At 44.8% G+C, this 23,705-nt stretch overlaps 2 protein-coding genes across 4 annotated transcripts; one reads left to right on the top strand and one right to left on the bottom strand.

Annotated features, from left to right (window-relative positions):
• Positions 1-791: 791 nt before the first annotated feature.
• On the bottom strand, positions 792-11,337 carry cfap45 (cilia and flagella associated protein 45). Of its 2 annotated transcripts, none has more exons than XM_064302365.1 (12): positions 11,127-11,337; positions 10,384-10,494; positions 8,820-8,971; positions 7,981-8,125; positions 6,720-6,890; positions 4,908-5,086; positions 4,154-4,283; positions 3,503-3,649; positions 2,723-2,836; positions 2,419-2,612; positions 1,882-2,106; positions 792-1,184 (listed from the first exon to the last, which is right to left on the bottom strand). In XM_064302365.1, exons 1-12 carry the CDS (start codon positions 11,127-11,129, stop codon positions 1,109-1,111), a joined length of 1,647 nt encoding a protein of 548 aa, XP_064158435.1. In that variant the 5' UTR covers positions 11,130-11,337; the 3' UTR covers positions 792-1,108. The 2 variants fall into 2 exon arrangements, with proteins under 2 accessions (XP_064158435.1, XP_064158434.1); XM_064302364.1 differs by lacking the exon at positions 11,127-11,337 and adding an exon at positions 10,632-10,670.
• A 782-nt stretch (positions 11,338-12,119) lies between these two features.
• slc37a4a (solute carrier family 37 member 4a) lies at positions 12,120-23,703 on the top strand. Of its 2 annotated transcripts, none has more exons than XM_064300910.1 (9): positions 12,120-12,276; positions 14,557-15,343; positions 16,179-16,411; positions 17,967-18,210; positions 19,492-19,650; positions 19,882-19,967; positions 20,525-20,638; positions 21,388-21,526; positions 21,944-23,703. In XM_064300910.1, the coding sequence occupies exons 2-9, from the start codon at positions 15,196-15,198 to the stop codon at positions 22,108-22,110; spliced, it is 1,290 nt and encodes a 429-aa protein (XP_064156980.1). In that variant the 5' UTR covers positions 12,120-12,276; positions 14,557-15,195; the 3' UTR covers positions 22,111-23,703. The 2 variants fall into 2 exon arrangements, with proteins under 2 accessions (XP_064156980.1, XP_064156981.1); XM_064300911.1 differs by lacking the exon at positions 12,120-12,276 and adding an exon at positions 12,795-12,928.
• Positions 23,704-23,705: the final 2 nt, after the last annotated feature.

The raw sequence follows: 23,705 nt of genomic DNA, 5'->3' as shown, positions 1-23,705 counted from the left end.
ACATTTAATAATCATGTCCCAATAATTTAAACAGCTAGAGAGAGAGGGAGAGAGAGAGAGAGAGAGAGCTGCAAGAATGGGTAAATTCATGGGACTGGCACAAGATTATTTTAAAAATTAGCAAGCTTGAAAGCAATAGCTCAATTTCTGGAACTTCTTATGATTTCAGTTTTAGTATGTTTTTGAATGGCCCAGGCAGTTTTCATGTACACTGAAGGACATTTAAATATTTATAATTTCTAATGACCTGCCATCTTTACAATGGTTGGTATAGGGGTAGTTGTCATTCTGTGGTTGAAAGCAAAAAATGCACTTAATGCAATTGCCATGGGAGATTTTAAAGTGCATTTAGAGAATCCTGCTGATTCCAAGGCTGTTGCTTCTTTCGATCTCGTATGCTCTATGGACTTTATACAACATGTGGAAGAGCATGGGGACTCATTCTAGAGTTTACCTCTATTACTGATATTGCTGTTTCAAATCATTTCTGTTTTTTAATGTTGCAACCACAACCTCAGGAGGCAAAACACTGTTGCTTTGGATTTACTTGAAGTGTATTTTTGTTGGTTTAAAAAGTTGTGAATACTCCAATACCAGCCATTGTAAAGCTGGCAGGTTAACTTCTGTACATATCTCAATTATCCTTCATTTGGCACAAAACTGAGCCAATCAAAAACATAAACGAAAGCAAGTGAACTATCCTTTTAACAAGGAAAGAAGTGACAGAAAACGTAAGGACATTTTGGCCACTATCCAGATGAGTCAGAAGACCTCCTTAAATTGACATGATCTCAAGCCAATCTATTAATATTTTATTTTAAATATTACATACAAATGAAAAAGACACAGTTACATATTACACAGAGTACACTAAAGGGTTTAGTCAGAAATGCTCTAATGGCCAGAAGGGCAAGGATCTCCACCCGTTCTCAGGGTCATTCCTCGTTTCTTGTCCTGCACTTTCTGAACACAAACCTGTGTCGATTCGAGCTCAGCGGTGGAGGAACAGAAACTCTTATTCTGTCTTTTTTCCTATCTTTGATCGGGAGAGTTGTAAAGTAAAATATCTTGTCCGTGGTTATACCGATCACATGGTCCCACCGCTCAGCTACTCTGCTGGATCTGGCAGAATCAGGACCTTCCTCTCCACCTCGTGACAGTACTTTGCAGGAAGTCCAGCCATCCTGCAGTAAGAAAAAGACATTTGTTATTTGTTATTTACCATTTCCCAGCCTCATTTCTACTGCCAAGCATGCGTAAGGAGAAACCTGTGGCTGCTGCAACCCCCACACACATGCAAACAATATTATATGGGGTTTGCATGTGCAATGACAGAGAATGCATTTCAGAAATATAAACAAGCTTCCCACAACGATTATACGGCTGTAAAAGCAATAGTTCAAATGTTTTTGGTAATTCTTAGTTAGCAAGCAAACTAGCTTCCACACAAAACAACCGCAAAGTTTTAAAAAGCATTTGTACTTCCTCATATGTCCATTTTTTATGTCATATGAGGAATGTTTCAGAGTATCCTGCAATTGGCTGCAATCAAGATCAGATGTTGTTATTGGCAGATGTAGCTAAATATCTAATGGGGAGAATTACTTATTGTGGTACTGGAGCCTTTGTGATAATGTAACTGGCAGGAAAAAGAAGGCGAAAACAGCTTTATTGTGTGGACGGGTGAAGTTTGTAAATTCTGTCTGTTACGATGAGGTCAGAAATTCATGTTTTTATGGGCTGAGAGTCAGTCAGTGGTCACTGTAGTTATTCCTGCAGGAAACCCTGTAAAGTGCCAAACTCTCTGTGCTTTACAGGTAAGGCATAACTCGGCAGACGGCATACCCGCCAACCCAATGACAGCGAAACCGTTTTACTCACTTCAGCTCCATCAGCTTCTTGGCCTTGATCTCGTTGAGGCGGGCGCGGCGGCTGCGGACCTCCTCCAGCAGCCGCTCGTGCTCCTGCAGCTCCGCCCTGCGCTGCTCCATGGCCTGCACCTCGCGCTCCCTCATCTGCTGCCGAACGCCGTCCGCGTGCCGCAGCACCCGATGCCTCTGCCGCTCCTCCCGCTCCTTCTCCCGCCGGATCTCCTCGTTCTGGGCCCTGTGGGGGGGGGGGGGGGGGGGCGGCGGCCGGGCGTCAGCGGCCTCATTCGCCCGCCGCGCGGCCGGGCCCGCTCCGCCTCCGGCCAAGCCTTCGTAAGCCTGGCGACAACCGCGTGCTTAACTGAGATAAGTCTGCACAGGACCCCAGGAAGCGGTGTCGCTCATTACCCCCTTGTAACCTTGGCAACGTGCCTGACTGTGCACCGATTGAGCGTGTTTAACACCCTTGGGCATTTGCGCACGCATTATCTCCGTTCACAGCGCTGCTGTCGCCAGACCTCGCAGCAGACGTCAGAGCCGGTCGGCTTACCTCAGCACCCTCTCAAACTCGGCCCTCTCCCGCCCCGCCTCGATGGACAGGAGGTGCTCCTTGTGGGTGATCTGCTCCAGCCGGGCCGCCTTCAGCCACTCCTCCTCCTCCGCCCGCCGCTTGGCCTGCTCCCTCTCTTTCTTCCTCCACTCCCTCTCCGCCGCCTCCTGGTTCCTGCGGGCCCGCAACTCGTCCTGCCGGTTCGCCCGGAAGGAGCGCGCTCAGTGGTCACACAGGAAATTCCGGAATATCCTGTTCAGTGTTTGTTTTTTTTTGTTTTTTTTTTAACTAGGCAAACGTTTACCTGCTCCGCCTTGTAGTCTTTGTCTCTCTCCTGGAGGGACCTCAGTCGCGCCACCTCCATCTCCTTCTCCTTTTTGAGCCGACTCTGCTCCTTCTCGTACTCCGCTTCCTGCTCCTGTGAACACCGACCGCTCCGCCTCAGTCCACCACCGCCTCCACCGATTCCCCCTGACTGACCAATCCCTTTACTGTACACCCCCCACCCCTCTGCTTGGTCACCAGCAGCTGCATTCAAATCACTTAAATACTGCCAGTAAGCCAACAAACTTTAGCTTCAAATTCCTACGGAGTAAAATTTTCAGTGCTAACTCAACACTGACAGAGTTTATAAAGGGAGTCCAGAAGGGATGAAATATAGCAATAGAATGAATGCATGAAAACATCATTTGCGCAGGTCAATAACTGCAGCAAAAGTTGTGTGCTGTTCCCCTTTGAATTAATTGTCAGTGTCCAATAAACTACATAAACGAAACAAAAAGTTATTCCAGCACAATCCACAATCCAAAGGTGGATAGCTTCTCCACAAATAACTCTTCAGGTGATTCAAAGTCATACTACTGAAGAACAAATTTAGTTACATACTCATATGTTATGTATGTTTTTGACCCATAATTTTATTATTTTAAGATAAACACTATAAAGCAATCTACGCAGATTATGTCATTATTTTTAATAAATACATTTCTGAAAAAAAAGAAAAATAAAACTTTTAAAGTCTTGAGCTTTTCCCCTTCTTCCCAGCCCTTGATCTCAGTCTCTTAATCGGGCCCAAGGTGCTCACCAACTTGTTGGAGGAGTACTCCATGATGCGGAGGTCTGCCAGCCTCTCCTCCTCCATCTTGCTCTCCTTCGCCTGTAGGATCTCCTCATTCATCTTGAGCACCTCCTTGTGCAGCTTTCTCTGTTCCTCCTTCTTCTTCATCAGGGCCTGGGATCACATGATCACAGACCAGCGCGGCTTCAGTGTGCGGCCCTCTTTAAATGGCTGGGCACGTATTCACAGAGTCGCACAGTAGCAGGATGGATCTCCCGCCTCTGCCACTGACGATGCTCCAAGTATTTTGATTGGCTTAGAAGCACATAACAGCTACTAAATTCACAGTTGAGATATTAATGGGTGTAATTTATTCCGTAGAACAAAAAGTGAAACTCTTCGACATACGTTAACCACAGAGGGAACCCATGGCGGAAGTAACCAGATTTGGCCTACAAAAAGACGTAATCACTGGAACACTCTATTCTGACTCTTGGAAGACAAAGTCCCAAGGGTTACCTGTCAGAAGACACCAGATTTAGCCTGTAGTAAAAAGGGTTCAAGAACAGTAACCATTTTATTTTGAGTATGTTATTTTCAAACTTTTGTTAAAAAAGGGTGCGCTACAGAAGGGGTACAAAAATGAAAGAAATTAACTTTTTTCTTCACTGATGTTACCTCAAACTCATCCTGCCTAATTTTTTCCAGGCTCTCCAGCAATTTCTGCTTCTCCTGCTGTTTCATCTCTTCCTGCAGCCGTCTCTCTTCCATTCGCTCCTCAATCTGCTCCTGGATATGCATCTTACCCCTGGAGTGCAGCACAAAACCGCACACACAAACACATACACACACATGCAAACACACACACGCAAGCACACACACATATGCACACAAACAGACACACACACACACACACATGCTATTGAGACAATAAGGGGTCTGACTACGGTGGCTCTAAAGTGCAAAACACAAACACAAAAAATGCAAAAACAAAACTTTTGTGTGTGTGTGCACGTTTGTGCGTGTAGGAGTGTGTGTGTGTGTGCATGTGTGTGTACGTGCATGCTTGCATGCGTGTGCGTGTATCTGTGTCTGCGTGTGTGCGCTCCTGTGCCTGCACGCGCGTGTGTGTGTGTGCATGCGTGTGCGTATATCTGTGTCTGCGTGTGTGCGCTCCTGTGCCTGCACACGCGTGTGTGTGTGCGTGCGTGTGCGTATATCTGTGTCTGCGTGTGTGCGTTCGTGTGCTTGCACATGCACGTGTGTGTGTGCATGCGTGTGCGTGTATGTGTGTCTGCGTGTGTGCGCTCCTGTGCCTGCACACGCGTGTGTGTGCATGCGTGTGCGTGTATCTGTGTCTGCGTGTGTGCGTTCCTGTGCCTGCACACGCGTGTGTGTGTGTGTGTGCGTGCGCGGTGACAGCGTCTCTCACAGGATCCGGTGCTGCTTGCGGAGCTGCTCGATCTGCTCCTGCGCCTCCAGCGCCCTGCGGCGGTCCACCTCCATCATGCTGTCCAGGCGCCGCTCCTCCTCCTGCAGCTCCGCCAGGATCTGCTGCTTCTCCAGGATCTGCATGTCCTGCACCGCATGGCACTGCGCTCCCCGGATCACCTGCACAGCCCCGCCCCACAGACACACAACAACACTGACAACGGTTACCTGCACAGCCCCGCCCCACAGACACACAACAACACTGACAACGGTTACCTTCACTGACTCGCCCCACAGACACACAACAACACTGACAACGGTTACCTTCACTGACTCGCCCCACAGACACACAACAACACTGACAACGGTTACCCTCACTGACTCGCCCCACAGACACACAACAACACTGACAACGGTTACCCTCACTGACTCGCCCCACAGACACACAACAACACTGACAACGGTTACCTTCACTGACTCGCCCCACAGACACACAACAACACTGACAACGGTTACCTTCACTGACTCGCCCCACAGACACACAACAACACTGACAACGGTTACCCTCACTGACTCGCCCCACAGACACACAACAACACTGACAACGGTTACCTTCACTGACTCGCCCCACAGATACACAACAACACTGACAACGGTTACCTTCACTGACTCGCCCCACAGATACACAACAGCACTGACAACGGTTACCTTCACTGACTCGCCCCACAGACACACAACAACACTGACAACGGTTACCTTCACTGACTCGCCCCACAGACACACAACAGCACTGACAACGGTTACCTTCACTGACTCGCCCCACAGATACACAACAGCACTGACAACGGTTACCTTCACTGACTCGCCCCACAGACACACAACAACACTGACAACGGTTACCTTCACTGACTCACCCCACAGACACACAACAACACTGACAACGGTTACCTTCACTGACTCGCCCCACAGACACACAACAACACTGACAACGGTTACCTTCACTGACTCGCCCCACAGACACACAACAGCACTGACAACGGTTACCTTCACTGACTCGCCCCACAGACACACAACAACACTGACAACGGTTACCGTCACTGACTCGCCCCACAGACACACAACAACACTGACAACGGTTACCTTCACTGACTCGCCCCACAGACACACAACAACACTGACAACGGTTACCTTCACTGACTCGCCCCACAGACACACAACAACACTGACAACGGTTACCCTCACTGACTCGCCCCACAGACACACAACAACACTGACAACGGTTACCCTCACTGACTCGCCCCACAGACACACAACAACACTGACAACGGTTACCTTCACTGACTCGCCCCACAGACACACAACAACACTGACAACGGTTACCTTCACTGACTCGCCCCACAGCCCCGCCCCACAGACACACAACAACGGTTACCTTCACTGAGGACAGCCAGCAAGGGCAGAGAGAGAGAGAAACAGAGAGAGAGAGAGAGAGAGAGAGAGGGGGAGAGAGGGAGAGACAGAAATAGACAGAGAGAGAGAGACAGAGAATGAGAAAGTGACAGGGAAAAAGAAAGAATCAGGGAGAATGAAGGAGACAGGGAAGATGAGAACAGAGAGAGACAGAGGGAGAGAGAGAGAGAGAATGAGGCAGAAACAGAGAGAAAGCGAGAACCAGAAAGATGCAGGGAATGAGAGGCAGAGAATGAAAAAAGAGAGAGGGAACAAGAAAGAGTTAGAGAGAACGAACCAGAGACAGGGAAGATAAGAAAAGAGAGAGACGGAGACGGGCAGAGAGATGAGAGGGTCCCCGTACATCGTTGATCTTTTTGACCTCGTCCTCCTGCTCGACGCGCATCTTGTTGGCCTTCTCCAGCAGGTACTGCGCGTTGTCCCGAGCCTCCGCCTCCAGGTCGCTCAAGCCCTGGTTCTTCTTCCGCACGACGTCGGCCTGATGCATCTTCACCTTCCGCTCCTCCACCGCTTCCTGTCGGGGGTTCAGGACGCAAGGGTCTGAGCACTACGTCAGGCGAACCCTTTGCGACAGTGCTATCCACTGCACCACCCTGCCACCCCAGAATTTCAACGTTTGTATTTCTAAATTATAGCGGCTTTGCTATATAGGCTAAGGGAATATGCATTGAGGCATATTACAGGAACACTGAGAAAAGCGCTAAAATGTGCATGACAAAACACAAAATGGAAAAGGAGTAAAAGAAATGCAATTGTGCAATATTTTTAAAAAGTAATTTCTTTGATCATTCAGCATATTTATATTTATTGATTGAAAGCATCATGAATGCTGATGAATGCAAACAAATCTTAACATATCATGCAAGACACTCTGGACAACGTTTGGTTGGGAGCAAAATCATTCTACAGCAAGACAAAGACCCCAAGCACACTGCTGAGAAGATCAAGCTGCTGGTGTTCTCAGAACAACTGAGAATGGCCACCCCAGAGTCCACACCTGAACATCATTGGATGTGTTTGGGATCACTTGGATCGAGAGATGCAGAAAATGCAACCAACTTCAAAGACTGAACTTTGGAGGTGTTTACACGAAGTTTAAAAAATGTCCCTTCAGATCTCTTCAAAAAACTCAAAGCAAGTCTCCTGAAAAGAATCGAAGCTGTAATACAGGCAAAGCGTGGACACACTAAATACTGAAAGATTTGATATTGTACCTACTGTAGTTGTGGATTATGCCCTGCCCATGGGCCCCCCATCTGTACATCCCACAAAGTCTACAATAATCCCGCAAAGTCTACAATCGCTCATGATCAATAATCTATTTCACAGTCTAACCATTCATACAGCCCAGCGTACTTCACATGGTTCCCACCCCATGTCGCCTGTAATGGCTAGGGTTGGTGTAAATTTGTTTACTCCCAAAACCTTTCCAACTACTCTATTGTGAACCTGTTCACATCCCTTATAACCTTTATAAGCCTACACCCCAGCAGCATAGGCCAATACAGGCCAAACTCAAGCATGACAGAGCTTGGTGTAAGTACAAAAACCCAAATCCACTGTTTCCAGCTGTTTAACAGTTCATCAGCACAGGAAGGACTCACTATCACGGCCTTTCTGTCCTTCTCTCTGGCCTCTAGCTTCGCCTCTCTCTCCTCTTTGGTAGGGACACGAGCGAGCGTCGTGATCCGATTGGTCTCAGACTTGGGGAGGATGATGGACAGCCCGGATGGATCTTGACTCGGGATTCTGGAAAGAAAGGGACGGTCCATGGGAACTCGTTTTTGTTAACCGTTTTGGATTATCATAGCTCTTTCTTTTTTGTCCACATGCAAGCGTCATGGAAAGTATATCAAATTTATTTTTTAAAAAGTAGCACAGACGGCATGCGTGGCAGGACCCCGTTGCTAGGCCAGCGTGCCTAAAGGTCTGCTTTACCTTTGCAATTTCAACAGCTTTTCCTTCTGCTTTGGGGGTTTAGAAACACACATCACAGTGAAACTGACCCCCTTTATGCCTGCCATTAACAAGCGTCAGGTGATCAGCCTGCAATCAGGCAGCGCTTGAAATAGAAATACAGGTTTAAATGCACCCGAGACACACAGAGGATGGACTGAGATCCTCCAGAGGTGGTCAGGGCCACATTGAGACCACACTGAACACAAGTGTAAATGCAAATGCCTTTTCAATCCACGTGCAACGACTACGTAATCTAAAGCTTCACAGACGGCCACCGTTATCTTTAAAGGGACCCTTCAAACACAGTAATGTTAGACTACATCACATCAGTCAAAAGACCTTTCAAGGCACTTGCGCACTAGGGAGAGGAGGATGTTGCTTCTGCGGGTTGTTTTAGCTGAAAGTGAGACAGGATCTCAGTTCAGACAGTGGAGACGCATATTAAAGCCTACTGAGATCCAAAAGGTGCAGAGCAGGTACTTGCTTAAGGTCGCGGATGAGGTCCTTAGTTATGATTCGGACCGTCTCTGGTTTGGGCTTTTTGTGAGCTGACGACTGGGGCACACCCCTGGGTCCTGGACTACCCCACAAGCTGCCGTCCTGGGGGTCACGGGCTGGCTGTTCAGGGGGTAACACCTAGAAAGAAATCAGGTGCCATGAAAGGTTGACTAAAACGCTGATCACTACAATTCTGCAATTGCAAAAGTATCAGCTACTGTCAAATGTAAATATCTGACTGCTCAAGATTTGGAGAACATTAATATTTTTCAAACAGCGCTTTTCCCTCCAGATATTTAAAATAATAATAATACTGCATGTGTGATTTTACAGATTTTTATCATTTATTAGTTCACTTTTTCTTCACTCAGTCTTCACACACTTAGCACAACAACAGTCTATGTGGACCAAACCATGAATGGTCATTCATTGCTTTCACACAAAATGGGTTCAATGAACACACCTTTTAAAATGCTTGAATCCTTTTCTCACTCCAACTCAGCCACCAGCAAAACTGCATCTATCTACAGCCCATTTTGCAGAGGTTTATAATACTCTTTTCCAAACAATTACATTACAGGCGTTTAACAGCTGCTCTTTTCCAGCGCGACTTGCAAAACTTTTTACATTGCACCCATACAGCTGGAAATATACTGAAGCAATGTAGGTTAAGCGCTTTGCTACAACGGCTAGGTTCTACCTGGGAATGAAACCTGTGAACTTTAGGTTAATAGACCAGTTCCTGACCCACTACACTGCGAATCAAACTATCACATTTCAGCAAATCCCTTCATATACACCATATTGAAATATATTCAAAATCCTAAAAAAGTAGATATAATGGTTATGGAGACAGTTTTTGGAGGCAAAAACTGTTGAATTGAAGTTATCTAAATGAAACCAACCACAGCTGATTCCCATTTCAGTTGGAGACTTACCCTGGTATTTTCAAAGTCATTATCATCCATACAGTTTAACAGAGACATCTTTGGAATAATTTTTTATGTAAAGATGGAAACAGAAAGAGATAGAGAAGTGGCTGACAGAGGAAGAAGAGTGGCCTGAAGAGGAAGAGGGAGAGTATGCATATGTGGTGGAGGACAATAGAGGAAGACCAAAAGCTGAAGTCTCAGATGGGATCAGGGCTACTATAACTGATCATGTGACAAATCATGGTCTACCAAAGAGAGAGACTGGTCTGGGAGAACGGCCAAATCTAGACCGCTCAACAGTGGTATCTATTACGAGAATTTTCCTGTGAAATAAATTCAAAGATTTATGAAAAATAATGCATCTACTCTAATGCTGTTAGTTTTGTATAGGTCACTGTGTTATGATTGACAGTCTTCTTGTTGGGGGAAACTAGTGCCGATGTTTTGGTAGAATTAACAAGCTGAAAGTTGGAGCAGAAAAATGGTGTGAAGAGTTTTGAAAAAGTGAACTCAATAGCAGATGCAATTTCCTATGACTGTACCATGAATTACACTTGCTGTAAAACATGCATTCTTTAAGAGAGATAACGGTACAACAGTGAAGGACAGACGGCACACCTTTTTGGGGGATCCAAAGAGTAGCTCGTCCACCTGGGATGTGTGGGCTCGGGTACGATAGCGGTTGGGCCCTGGCCCCCGCACACATGAAGAAGACATTGTGCTCTGCGGCTGCAACACAGATCCCCTCAATGAACACGGCAAGCGCAATGTAACCTCCATCGCACATTCTCACAGTAGACTTAAAACACTGAGCATAAAACACATTATCAACATGCCAGCGAGAGCAATTCATTCTGAAAACATACTGGGTTATTTTTCAACAAGCGCATCAAGGCTACGTCATGGGTCTGTGCCAGGCGAAAACCAGCACATAGGCGAATTCATTCTGATGGGATGGCCTTGACGTGGGTACAAGCATGGCAAAGAAATGTGGCCGTGGGTCAAAGTTAGCGCCCAGTTGTTGTTGCGAAATGACTTTCTGGTGCTGAAAACCAGAAAGTCTCAGCACCAGAAAGTTAAGAACTTAAAGCAATTTCAACTGCGCAACGATGCAGCTGGCTAATGCACACTGAAATATGAAGTGACAACAAAGTGTGACGTTCTTCTCGTCAGTCAGGTACCACTACAGGTAGTTTACCTAGTTAACGTTATAAATTCGCTAGCGGGCTATATTAAATATCTAGACTACGTCTAGAAAACAAAAACATCTCTCAGTTGCTAAGTAAAGCACAAATACCCGTTATAAAAAATAGAAGATATTGCCAGACGGACCATAGCATAGCAACGCATTCGAAACTTACCATTCTCTTTGAAATGAAGCTAAGGCACCAGAAACACTTTTGTAAATTATGCAATTAAAATATTAGTAAAATATTAGTGAGCTTTTTTTGTGGTTACTGGTGGTTTATTGAAAAACGACCTTGAAACGTAATTTAACTTGTTCTAACAGGTGTGAAGGGTAGCCCACGTCAATTTTAGCTAGCTAGCTAATATGCTTTCTGTTGCTACGTATCCATGGTTACAATTAAACAGTTCGTTTGGTACGGGTATCCGTTGAGACAAAAGACACGATCAGGAGTTGAGTCTCCAAAGGTGATACTATGATTTGCATAATTGCTATGCAAAAATTTTTTATTAGGGCTGATTATAGATAATTTCCATATCGCCAAAAAATCTGGTTAATGATTCTTTGTTTGCTTTCATCATACTACCTAATATACACAGACTATGGCCTCTGGCACTAACTTAGTTCGTAAGATAGTCTAGCACTAAAGCTTGATATGTGAGCGAACCAATAAATAATTCTGAGTTAAAACTCAAATAGCAGCCACTGATTTTTGATTCCTAATATGCTAATTATGGTGGACTTACTTAAACCCCAGCCACAATTAATGGACAAGTGTGTTGTCTGAAATCCATCCGATTCAAATAGTAGACTATTCTTAGGAACCCATTTCACCCTACTTTTACTGAGTTAGAATTGTTTATCTTCACTGGAGAGAAAGTTTTGTGATCCCATACACACTATAGCCAAATATGGCAGTTACAATTCTATAGAAAAAGTGATTCATTTTATTCATGAAGACCTGTTAATATGTTTAATAACACAATTATGTTGTAAGCATGAAATGTTACATGTGTAGATGTTACATGCGTTCAATGTTACAAAAAATGACTTGTATGAAAGTATATATTTCAACTTTTATTGTGAAATTTCCCGCTCTTGAGCTTCTCATATTTAACAAGACAGGAAAGCACTCGCACTCAGTTCTGAGGATTCTACACTCTATGGTTCTTGTATCTCGCTGGTTTCTTCTACGGCTTCACTGCCTGGCTCCTCCCACTCAACCGTACATGGTTCGGTCTTGGAGAGAGTTCTTGTCCCGGTGCGCAACTTCTAGTAAGTGCTACTACTGTGTGGCGCTTAGAAAACGAACAGTCCAAGGAGAGGTAACAAATGCATTATGTATTTTCTTCAGGGTATGTAAATAGCACTGCTATTGCAGAAAGAGTAATTGCGCACATTGTACCACTTCTTGCCTTGTGAGTGCTGCAGAGTTTACTGTCACGGATTTCATTCAGCGCAGCTAACTACGAGACGAGATTTGGTGTGTTGATTTAGTAACCGACGTTAAGCGTATAGTTTTAATACTTCGTTATACTTCGCAGTTTCCGTGCTGGTGGAAAAAAAGAACAGCTTTATCCGACAAAATTGTTTGTTTCTGCACGAAAAGAATGACTTGTTTGTTTATCAGATGTTGCGTAATTAGTGCCTGCGTAAGCTTAATTCGGTGTAAAGTACATTCATTTTCTGTTTTACCCAGTCGATTGATGACACGGCATTGACACATTTTAATTGCTTAGCAGAGGGGAACTCTCTCAGTCACATGACTTGACTCGAGTGAGATGGACTCGAATCCCAAAATTTGAAGACTTGTGACTTTACTATAGTAAAAAAAAAAACTCGATTTGACTTCGTATAATACTTTGGACTTGACTCGGGCTTCAGACAGATGCCTTGAAAGGATGTGGCCTATTCCATTATTTACTATATATTTGTACTTTTCTTTCAGCTCAAGACTTTTAGCTCAAGATATTGACTGTGAGTTGTCGTTTGTTGAGAAATGATTGGGTGATTTTTAGTGATACGTGTACAAACCTGTCAACATAGCCTAGTAATGACAGCAGACCTCAGCAGACTGGCCAATGCTGGAGGCAACTGTCATGGATGGAGTGATTCCAAAGATAATAAAGAGAAAGAAAAAGATCTTTCCCTTCTAAAAGAACGATTCAGATATGGTGCCATCAGAAATTTGGCTCCTGATTGCTATGTCAGCCGCAGTGACCAATGGCAAATTAAATCATTATTCATCTTTTGAACATAAAATATTTCTGGTCAGGTGTAAGAATGGACGGATCACGATTAAACAACATACTCTATAAAACATGCCACCTCACCACCAATTTGTTTTGAATACGTGAAATCTCAATTTTGTAACATTTTAGGCTTTATGTATAACTACCTTTGTTACGTTGCCTGATCTGGCTTCTCTCTCCATGCAGCCATGAGAAGGCTGACAGTAGGATGTTACTTCCTGTATCACAGGCTGCAGAGCATGATCATCAACAGATCATCATGTACAAGGTTGATGAACTGATATTGTTCTGCTAGCCATTTGAAGTAGCACAAGATTATGACCTCTGGCTTTCATTTGGAGTCAGCAAGAATTTGAGATACCTCAGATGGCACACCAGATCTCCTCACCGCGCTTGGACTTAACAATGCACGTGCACTTCCTGTGTTCCATGCTTTGACAGGATGTGACACTGTGTCCTGCTTTGGGTTTTGTGGTCACGGTTGAAAGACAACATGGGCAGATGCTTTGTTGAAATTGTCCTCTATACTGACTAACATAGCTTTACATGCCAGGCAGACCATAGAAAGATGTGTTATGTTGCTCTGTGACCGGACTAGTACATGTACTGAAGTCAACGAAGGATGAAAAAAGCCTTCAGAACCTTTCACTTCTACAACATCTATTGAATGGCTATACTGTGCAAAGAACAAGACCGACAGTGACAGTTGCATGTAAATTTTGTTTTCACATGAAAGTTTCAGTCCACCTGTGTATAGTCAATTCACAGAAATGGAACTTCAATATGCAAAATGTTAAATTCCATATTTGATTTTCTTATATGGGCTTATGATCATGATATTAATATTCATATTCTGTGGATTACCTTGCAATGCCCCCCTCCCCCCCAAAAACAACACAAGGAAAAGGGGGTAAAGAGACTAAAAGGCAGAAGTCAGTGACCTATTAAATAATTTGAAGGTCTCTAAACATCAGCTGTAAAGTTGCTCAGTTCACTGCCTCCTAGTTTTACCTCCAGTTTTAGTTTTTAGGGCTAAAGGTTTTAGTTTTAGTTCAAGATTATGCCAGATTTCTCCAATCACTAATTAGAAGTAGGATAAAATACTGGGCTTATCACTTACTTCAAGGCCATGAGTATTATGACCAATGGCTGATATATTTTATTTATGTTTTCGACCTGTATGCCATTGCCATATCTTGCACTATATTCTAAAGTATGGCCTTTGTATATGGCATGTGCATGGTAGGGTCGTATACACATGCATGCATTCCCTTGCTGACTAAAATGCAGGTCCTAAGTGCAAGTACAGGGTCTTTCAAAACTCTGTTTTTGTTATTGTTTTTTGTCTTGCAGGGGCTGTGCTGGGCCGCTTTGCTCAGTTCCCCCAATCACAAGGCTCCACCGGCCCGGCCTGCCGTCACCGTTGGACTCCCTGGTGAATGATTAATCGGCCCGAGGCTCGAAAAAAGCCCACCGTGGCAACCGCTGAACAAAACAGCAGGCCGCAGGACGGAGCGGTCAGACGGAGGGGAGAGGAAGGCAACGGAGGAAGGAACGAAAGGATTAGACTGGAGCAACCCGAGGAGAAAGAGGGAAACCTATTTGCCTCCGTTTTGCCTTGGGCCACGAGGACCTGTGGATTAAACCTGCCGGACCCAGCATATTCCTCATTGCAATCCTCCACCCTCCATATTGCTGCCGTGACAGAGTAACATGAATGGGGGCTAGTGGTGCACTTTGAACCTCGAGGTTGACCTTTAACCCCATCATTGATTTCAGCAGTGTTCCTCGTGTTCCCAGCTCCTGTGTTTGAGGCGAAGTTCACAGCCCGTTCACTACATGTGCGTTACTGCTGTTCTGTTTGGAGAGAGGGAGGAGAGGGCTTCTTCTTTTCGTTTGTTTGCTGTTCTTTAACTCCGAAGAGCGTTGTTAGTTAGCTCTTTGTTTTAATTTCGTACAGTTGTAGCGCATTTTGGACTGACCGCAGAAGCCATGGTAGCGAGCGGATATGGGTACTACCGTACCAGCATTTTCCTGGCCATGTTTGTGGGCTACACGCTCTACTACTTTAACAGAAAGACCTTCTCCTTCGTGATGCCCTCTGTAATGCAGGAGATCAAGCTGGATAAAGATGACCTTGGTGAGAACCGCCTCCTTCCTTGACTTGCTGTTTTATCTCGCCATCCCCATGCACCTCACTACCTGTTTCCAACTTTCCGCGGAGGCGATGTGAACGTGTGTAGAGAAACTCCCTTTCGAATATCACCCCAGTCCGCAATAGACAGCCCTCAGCTCTTCCAGCACTGCAGCTTTTTCTTAGTTGTTGAAGCAGCTCACCTTACTGATACCTGTAAATCTGCAGCTGCAGCAGAGTGAATGCTGAACTTTGGTCAGATCCTTGTTTTGTTATCCTTGCTATATAGCCTATATAGTGTCCGACCTGATGCCTAAGTTCATTGTAAAAAATTTAGGGGAAACTAAGTTGAATTGGTTCAAAGTGTCAGCGGTTGAAGGTTGAGTAGCGAAATTAGATATTACTCGCACTGCATTTTCATGGTTTTATTAAGCTACATTTCTGTACACTGCCTTGTTCAGAGTTGGTTTAGAAATGACTTTTCCAAGGGTGACATTTCTAGTAGCACTGTAGCCTAGCAAACATTTGGAACCACCATTAAACTTTCAGCCACAATTCAACCAGCCACATTTCAGGGATCATATTAAGCGAATGTGTCCCATGGTGGCGATGATTGATATTGCACCAGCCCTGCATGGAACAGGTTGAGATATCATGTAGTCGAGGCAGAGAGTGGGGTGTTCAAATCCAGGTTTGACCCAGCACTGAATACTCTCAACTGTAGGTAAATGACAAATCTATCTGGGTTTATCTGCATAACCTGTGTTATGTGCTCTTATGTTCTTCCATAAAACAGTATCAGTACTCATGCTTCATCCTTCTATTTGTCTTACCTCCCCAGGCCTGATCACCAGCAGCCAGTCGCTGGCCTACGCCATCAGCAAGTTCATCAGCGGCGTGCTCTCGGACCAGATCAGCGCCCGCTGGCTCTTCTCCATCGGCCTCTTCTCGGTCGGCTGCATCAACGTGGTCTTCTCCTGGTCTTCCACGGTCACCGTCTTCGCGGGGCTCTGGTTCCTCAACGGACTGGGGCAGGGGCTGGGCTGGCCCCCGTGTGGAAAGGTGCTGCGCAAGGTAGGACTGCTGGGCTGGGCGGGGCTTGGGGATCGGGGCTGGGTCGAGGGTTGGGGGCTAGGTCGAGTGTTTACCTACTCTGGAGCTATGCTAATACATACTCCACACTGTAAGTCATAGTCTTATAGTGCCACAAGATTGAGCAGGGCCTTCAATTTAAACCTTAACAGTGAACGCCAGTAGTACTGCACAATAAGTTGGATGCCAACAACTTTTTTCTTTTGGAGTATTATTTGTGTGAGAAAGAATTGCGTTGTATATCAAAAAAAAGGGGGAACATGCAGCATATAGAAACTGAAGGAAAAAAGAAGCTTTTATTCTGAAAAATTCTTCACTGAGTCCACTGGAGGAGTCTTTGCATTCTGCATCCTGGAGCCTGGTCCCTGTTCATTCTGTAGAACTTTGGCATTCAGGCAGTGTGTATACCTATCACTCCACAGATGGTGGTGTGTTGGGGTACAGTCAGGAGAATTCAAATCCCCCCTCCTCGCCGTTTCTCTGTGCTGATCCACAGTCTCACCAACCCCCACCCCCCACCCAAAATGCCAGCCCTGGACTTCAGGGTATGAATTAATGAGGGGAATTAAATGGACGCTTTCTGTCCATTGGAAGTGGTGGAGAGGTGTGTTTAGAGTGAGACGGCTGGTGAATGTGCAGTCTCTCTGGTAGGCTGTTACTGTTTACCAGGTTAAATTTAGGGAATAAATAGGCTTGGGTATTCCCTCAGTGTGTGTCCGGGCGACAGGAGAGGCTCGCGTTACAGTGGGGCATATTTATAAAGGAATTCCATAACCCTCATTCCAACATTTTCCTCAGGCGTCTGGCCCTGCATACATGAAAACTAAGGCTGGAGTTTTTGTTTCTCACATCGTTTCGAACTGCAAATTACAACTTATCTTAATGTTGCGACAGTGGAATTTTATTTCCGTTATGTGCACAACATGGTACTCTACTGTTGTGATATTGAAAAGTATGGTTCAATTTAGTAAGAAAAAAATAATTTTAGTGTCAAGGAAAAACCCTTGTGCAGTTTGAACCCCTCTTATGTTTGGTGCTTATAGAGTTGAGTCTCCTGGATGAGTACACTTTAGTGCAGAACATTATGCCACTCACGTGTTCTGCCTCTGGGGAGATTGATAAGAATAAAACAACCTCTCAGGTGGAGTAAGTGTTCTGCTTATTAAGGTGGGCAAATGGCAATCACCACATGGAGAATATTCTTTATATATAAAACTGCAATGTATGACTCAGAGGTGCACTTGTACCTGAAATATAGTTCAGACTTGGGGGTCACTTCCATTTGATTTCTGTCAATTTAGCAAGTGACTTGAAATTCAGCTGATTAAATTTGCAGGAATTTTTGAATCCATGAATTGGGTTCATTTCCTGAACTGACTGAATTGAAATAGATTTATTTTATTATTTCCTTCTGCATGTACAGCCGGGGTTCAGCACAAAATGGCCAGTTTGTCTGGGTCCCAAACACCCTTCCAATGCCTGACTCAAGCCGTCTGGCCCTTTCTGTACCCTCCCCCCCACCCCCATTCTTCTGTAGTGGTTTGAACCATCTCAGTTTGGGACATGGTGGGCGGTGCTGTCCTGCAGCATGAACCTTGCTGGGGGGCTGGGCCCCATCATCGCCACGGTGATGGCGCAGAGCTACAGCTGGAGAACCACCCTGTCCATCTCTGGCTTCACCTGTGTGGGCGTGGCCTTCTTCTGTCTGCTGTTCATCAAGAACGAGCCCAGCGACGTGGGTCTGCCCAACATCGAACCCGGGGGCAAGAAGGGCAAAGGAGGTGAGCAGAGGCGGGGTCAGCATATGGGACGTCTGTTATTACACCACGCCACTTCTGTTACCAGTGTGCTTTAAACAGGGCATATAATGGAGCAGGGGTGTCCTTTCCTGTTCAAATAGTCCCTTGTCATAGAGCATGCATGTTGCTCATTCATTATTCAGTCAACGAACACTTTGCTGCAACAGTTGGGCTGGGCGATACTGTATTTACATGTGTTGTATTGCCTTTTTTTAGATTTTTTTTGTTTTGTTTTAATTATACCTGATGCAGTAGTATACATCCAAACATGAGAGTTCACATGAAATGCTTCCTGGGAAGTAAAACATCACTGCTGTTATCTGTTGGGTGTTGATAACTGTGTCACAGAAAGACCTCTGTCCTAGAGGTTTGCCAGTTTGGATCTGGAATTATTTATTTGAGTTTTAGTTAAATAACCAGGTTGTTGAGAACGTATTGTCTTCTCAAATAACGTCCTGGCCAAGTTGCGTTATGACTAAAAGACCTATGGTGTGCAAAATTTTGGTTTGGACAAAGGCAGGAAATCCACATGGATACAAAAAAAAAACAAAAAAAACATCAGGGGGTAAACAAAGCAGGAGCTCAAACAGAACAGGACATGGGCCGAGGGGAACTGCTGTGTCTGTGCGACTTGGCACACGTGCGTACGCGTGTGCCTGTGTCCAAGGTCGGCGGTGTTGTCTGCCGATGGACTCTGTTCCCACTGTCCCCCCCTCACCCTTTGGAGCATGCAGGCTGAGGGGGGCGATATCAGGACCTTTCAAGAGAGGAGCCCATTCAGTCTTCTGTTCTGAGAAGCTCTGCATTCCCTCTGTCCTCCAAGCTGAAGGGTCTGGAAGGTTCCAGTACAAAACAGAAGAGAGCTGTCGTGACACCCCTTAATGGGTGGAACTACCATGTCTTGTCTGTCACTGGCTGGTATGAGCTGGCCTAATATTGCGATTGGATCAAAGCAAGTCATTGATGACACACAGTGCCCTCACCCATTTTGGTGTTCTTAAAGTCCCATTACACACAGCTCCACAGGAATGAGATTGGCCACACCTGGTGTACTTGCCATGGGTGTTCTCTCTTTAAACACGTCCATTTATGAATATTCATAACACAGTGTCCAATCACTTTGGTTTGCTACATCGCTTTGCATCACTTCCTGATCAGTCCATCTCTAGCTATTTGTAATGGCTACAGTGTAAAACGCACCAAGCTGAATATCTCATCAATAAATACAGTCTCTGCCATGATACCCCCTGCCCACCCCCACAGGTGCTTCCGCTGATGAGGGCACCCTGAAGGAGTTCCTCCTGTCCCCTTACCTGTGGGTCCTGTCGCTGAGCTACTTGGTGGTGTTTGGTGTGAAGACTGCCTGCACTGACTGGGGACAGCTCTTCCTTATTCAGGACAAGGGCCAGACCACACTCATGGGTAAGGTAGTCCAGCACATGAGTTGGCTAGATATTTGGAGAACCACGGCTTACAGTTACCATATGTTATCGATTTTATGAAGTGAGTGTACCATGTCAGTTTTGTGAGTGTATATTGTTTGATGGAGTGAGTGCATTGTGTCAGTTTTGTGAGTGTATATTGTTTGATGGAGTCAGTGTATGGTGTCAGTTTTGTGAGTGTATATTGTTTGACTGTAGCTGCTTCCTGCAGGCAGCTCCTACATGAGCGCACTGGAGATTGGCGGGTTGGTGGGCAGCATCGTGGCGGGATACCTGTCAGACAGGGCTGTGGCTCGGGTGAGTAGTGTTGTCATGGAAACACCGGCCACATGCATCCACAGTAACCTGTGAAATGTGAAACAGCTGACAGTCATCTGTCCTAAGATTTATGCTGGCTTGGAATAGGGGGACTTGACTCACTGAATAGTATTGCTGTAATATAGTTCAATGTCAGTTTTAAAAGAACCAAATAAAATAAATGACATTGTGAATTTTGCCTCGTAGTCATTGTTTGATTTTAAATACAAATATGATTAGTACAGAGGGAAACAACCAATTTGCCGTGACTGTCACAATACTTTTGGATTAAATTGTATGTGTGTTACAAAATTGAGACACAAACTCTCATGCTAGGTGAATTAACTAGATCAGACATTTTGTAAATTCTTGTAATTAACTTGATCAGACCCTCTGCTTTGGTATATGTAATGTCTAAATGCATGAATTAAATCTGCACTCAGTCCACGAATGCACATCAACATTACATGTTCTGTAGAATGCACAGAAACTATGCCATGGACAGGTATAATCTGTAAGAACATTCTGGTCTAACAGTTGATTTTGTGAACGTACAGCAAGGCCTCCGTAGCCATGGAAACCCCCGCCACGGTCTGCTGCTGTCCATGATGGCCGGAATGTTCGTGTCCATGTATCTCTTCCGGGTCACTGTCACCCCTGACAGCTCCAAGGTAAGGTCACTACACAGCCTATCGCCCATGTCCTATCCTGCATATGGGTTTTTACAGGAATCTTCAGGTTTAACACTCTATCCTCACCTTTATCCTGTGTGTTTGAACCCACGTTTAACTTTCCCTTCTGCTTTCTAAGACAGATCACTTTTTTACAATAAATCTGTTAAAATACCCTTCTTGTGGGTGTGTGTGTGTGTGTGTGTGTGTATATCATGCTAAATTTGAGAAGGTTAGGCACACCACTCCCTAAACTTGGTCCTTTTTTGTTTCCTGTCTGCAATGACAGCTGCTGTCCTGGGTAGTGATTGGCTGAACAGTGTCTCCGTGCTTTTCCAGGAAGCTCCTGTCCGGGTGGAGACACTTCACCCTCTCTCTGTCCTCACTAGTTTAACGGAATGAGGGTTTTCTGTTCTTTCCTCAGTCTCTTCATCTTATCCCTCACTTCCAGCCTCCTTCCCAGCAAAAAAATGTTTAAATTATTTTCTACTTCCACTCATTGCAACTGACCTTTCCCCATTTGAACCTGTCAGGTTCCTGCAACAGTTAATGCAGACACAGGAATGTCATGATTCATGAGAACAATGTCAAGATTGAGCAAAATTTTAATTCTAATTTTTTTTTTAACAAAAACATTTTTGATGTGACTGCATTTCTTTTGTGGTTAAGCTCATGTGTTTTGTATTCTTTTGAGACCGGTGCCTCTCTGTGCCCCCAGTAACACTTCCTCTCATTCTTTGCCAATCCAGATTTGGATTCTCTCATTAGGGGCTGTTTTTGGCTTCTCCTCATATGGACCAATCGCCTTGTTCGGGGTGATAGCCAATGAAAGCGCCCCTTCAAAGTACTGTGGAACATCGCACGCCATTGTAGCTCTAATGGCTAATGGTAGGTCACCTATGTTTGTTACAAATTATAACAAGAACATTACCACATTTCAGCGGTTTCAGTTGATTGGAATTTCTACTGTTGTCGCTTCTGTAAGGAGAGTCTCCACACATTAAGAGTCGCCGCTTTGTATAGACTGAACTATGCAGTGTTCCTCGACCCTAATATTAAATGCGCTATGTTTGGCTGGACCGCGACAGCGGAGCCAGCCCTACAAACCCGAATGTCTGTGACTGAGTGATGAAGTTACACCATTGGTCGGCCGGATGAAGTGTGTTAGGTCCAGCCATATACTAGATTTTGACCTGGTCTTGTTTGATTTTAGACTGAACCTCATATCACCACTGATCAGTATGTTTGCCTTTGGGCTGTCTAGTTGATGGTGAGTTGACTGATTGCTGTGGCTGTTGGTTACAGTCGGAGGGTTCCTGTCTGGACTCCCGTTCAGCACCATCGCCAAGCACTACAGCTGGGACGTGGCCTTCTGGGTCGCCGAGGTGACCTGCGCCCTGACGACCGTCGTCTTCTTCCTCCTGCGCAACATCCGCACCAAGATGGGCCGCGTGCCCAAGAAATCCGACTGAGCGCCGCGTCAATCGATCCTCAGTGACCAACGAGGAGAGTTTTGCCGTGGCATCACTCACAGAATTTCGAAAGGGAAGTCAGAATTTGTACAGTTAAATTGCAGAAGTGTTCCCCATTACATTTCTTTTCTTACTAGTCTCGAGACTTGCTTCAAGATGTCTTATGTCCTAAAAATAGTTTAAGAATATTTTGATTGGTATAAAAAATGTTTTCTTGTATTAACAAGAGAACCAGTTGCAATTTTTTTTGATCTTATGTTCTTACTACAAATGCTGAAATGAGAATTTGTTTTCTTTATGAAGATATCTCGATTTGCAATGTACCACCAATCCAGTGGCATTAATGTCAAAAGCGTTTTAGCATTATTTATTGATGAAAATGAGTATTTTAAAGGTACAGTATGATAGCAATAATGATACCACATTTGGACCTCATTTTTCACCATGAAGTTGCTACCAAAATAACTATCAGCATTTTAATATTCCTCGTACATCTCTTAGCTCCTTCTGCATCACTTTACCTGAAAGCACCTTTCAAATGCTTATGGTTAATTATGAAATAATCTGAATAATTCATCCTTCCTCGTACCTCAACCTCACATCCTCTGTTGGGTGGAGCTTAGGAGTAAGGAAAGGACGCGAGGAAGAGATGTAAGGAGTGAAAATGAGCGACTTGAATGGACCCTTGCTCTAAGTTCATGCTGCCTGCAGACTCGAGGAGCCGCAGATGGGGGAGGCCTTTGTGCATCGGTGGGACTAGTGGCCTTTGTGCACTAGTGCTGCACACCACAGGCTCTGCCTCCAGTGGAGGCCAAACGCTGCATGTCATCTCCTTCTAGAATGTTCCATAGATTGCTCAGGGTTTATGTGCATACATTCCTGTGAGGGACTGGATGCTTGTCCTCTGCAGTAGCAGAAGGCAGTGGACACAATCCATGCAATCCTTCCTGTGCCTTTACTGCAGTGCAGATACAGAACCATACTGTCTCCAATTTGGCCAGCAACAGCTCAGCTCTTATGCAGTGCAAACGTATTTTAACGAAAAACAAGTGTATTGGTGTCCAGTTTAGAAGACAGTCAAAATGGCAGTGACATTTAATTCAGAAGTAGACCGTAGGTATGTTTCCATTAGAATACCACAGCATATTTATCATGGAGTGCCTAAAACAATCAGTTTGTGCACAGATGTGCATGGAAGTTGCAAAAAAAAAAAAATGGCAAATTGACATTTTCTGTTTATGGAAGGGGCTTGCATTCACATTGATGGAAACATAGCTACTATATTATAGCTTTTAAACTCATCTCAGTATTAATGGAACATAACTGGATTCTAACACTTGAAGGCACAGATAGTAATGAACCGTTTAAAACATTCTGGCCGAAGTAACCAAATTGTCAAGTCTAAATGACTGGGTCATCTAGAATCAGTTTCATTCCAACAATATAACTTCATTTTAAAAACTCACGATAAGTAATAGTATTTAAAAATGAAGTATCTTTCAGAATTGCTACTGCAGTACATTAGAATGACTTCGCAGAACTAAGTTGCAATGTGCACAATAAATTAAGACAAATAAAATAAATATCACAACAGC

Source organism: Anguilla rostrata, chromosome 12 (genome assembly GCF_018555375.3).
Source record: "Anguilla rostrata isolate EN2019 chromosome 12, ASM1855537v3, whole genome shotgun sequence".
Taxonomy (NCBI): Eukaryota; Metazoa; Chordata; class Actinopteri; order Anguilliformes; family Anguillidae; genus Anguilla; species Anguilla rostrata.
Note: the sequence above shows the minus strand (reverse complement) of the source record. Positions and strands in the feature narration are given on the sequence as shown.

Coding starts and splice junctions, on each gene's coding strand:
- cfap45 (XM_064302364.1), bottom strand. CDS start 10,655: ATGCGCTTGTTGAAAAATAACCCA. Junction 5,087..6,719: donor AGGTCAAAAAGATCAACGAT/GTACGGGGACCC, acceptor GGGGCTGTGCAG/GTGATCCGGGGAGCGCAGTG. Junction 2,613..2,722: donor AAGACTACAAGGCGGAGCAG/GTAAACGTTTGC, acceptor GCGAACCGGCAG/GACGAGTTGCGGGCCCGCAG.
- slc37a4a (XM_064300910.1), top strand. CDS start 15,196: ATGGTAGCGAGCGGATATGGGTACTACCGTACCAGCATTTTCCTGGCC. Junction 16,412..17,966: donor GTGGAAAGGTGCTGCGCAAG/GTAGGACTGCTG, acceptor ATTCTTCTGTAG/TGGTTTGAACCATCTCAGTT. Junction 21,527..21,943: donor TGTAGCTCTAATGGCTAATG/GTAGGTCACCTA, acceptor TGTTGGTTACAG/TCGGAGGGTTCCTGTCTGGA.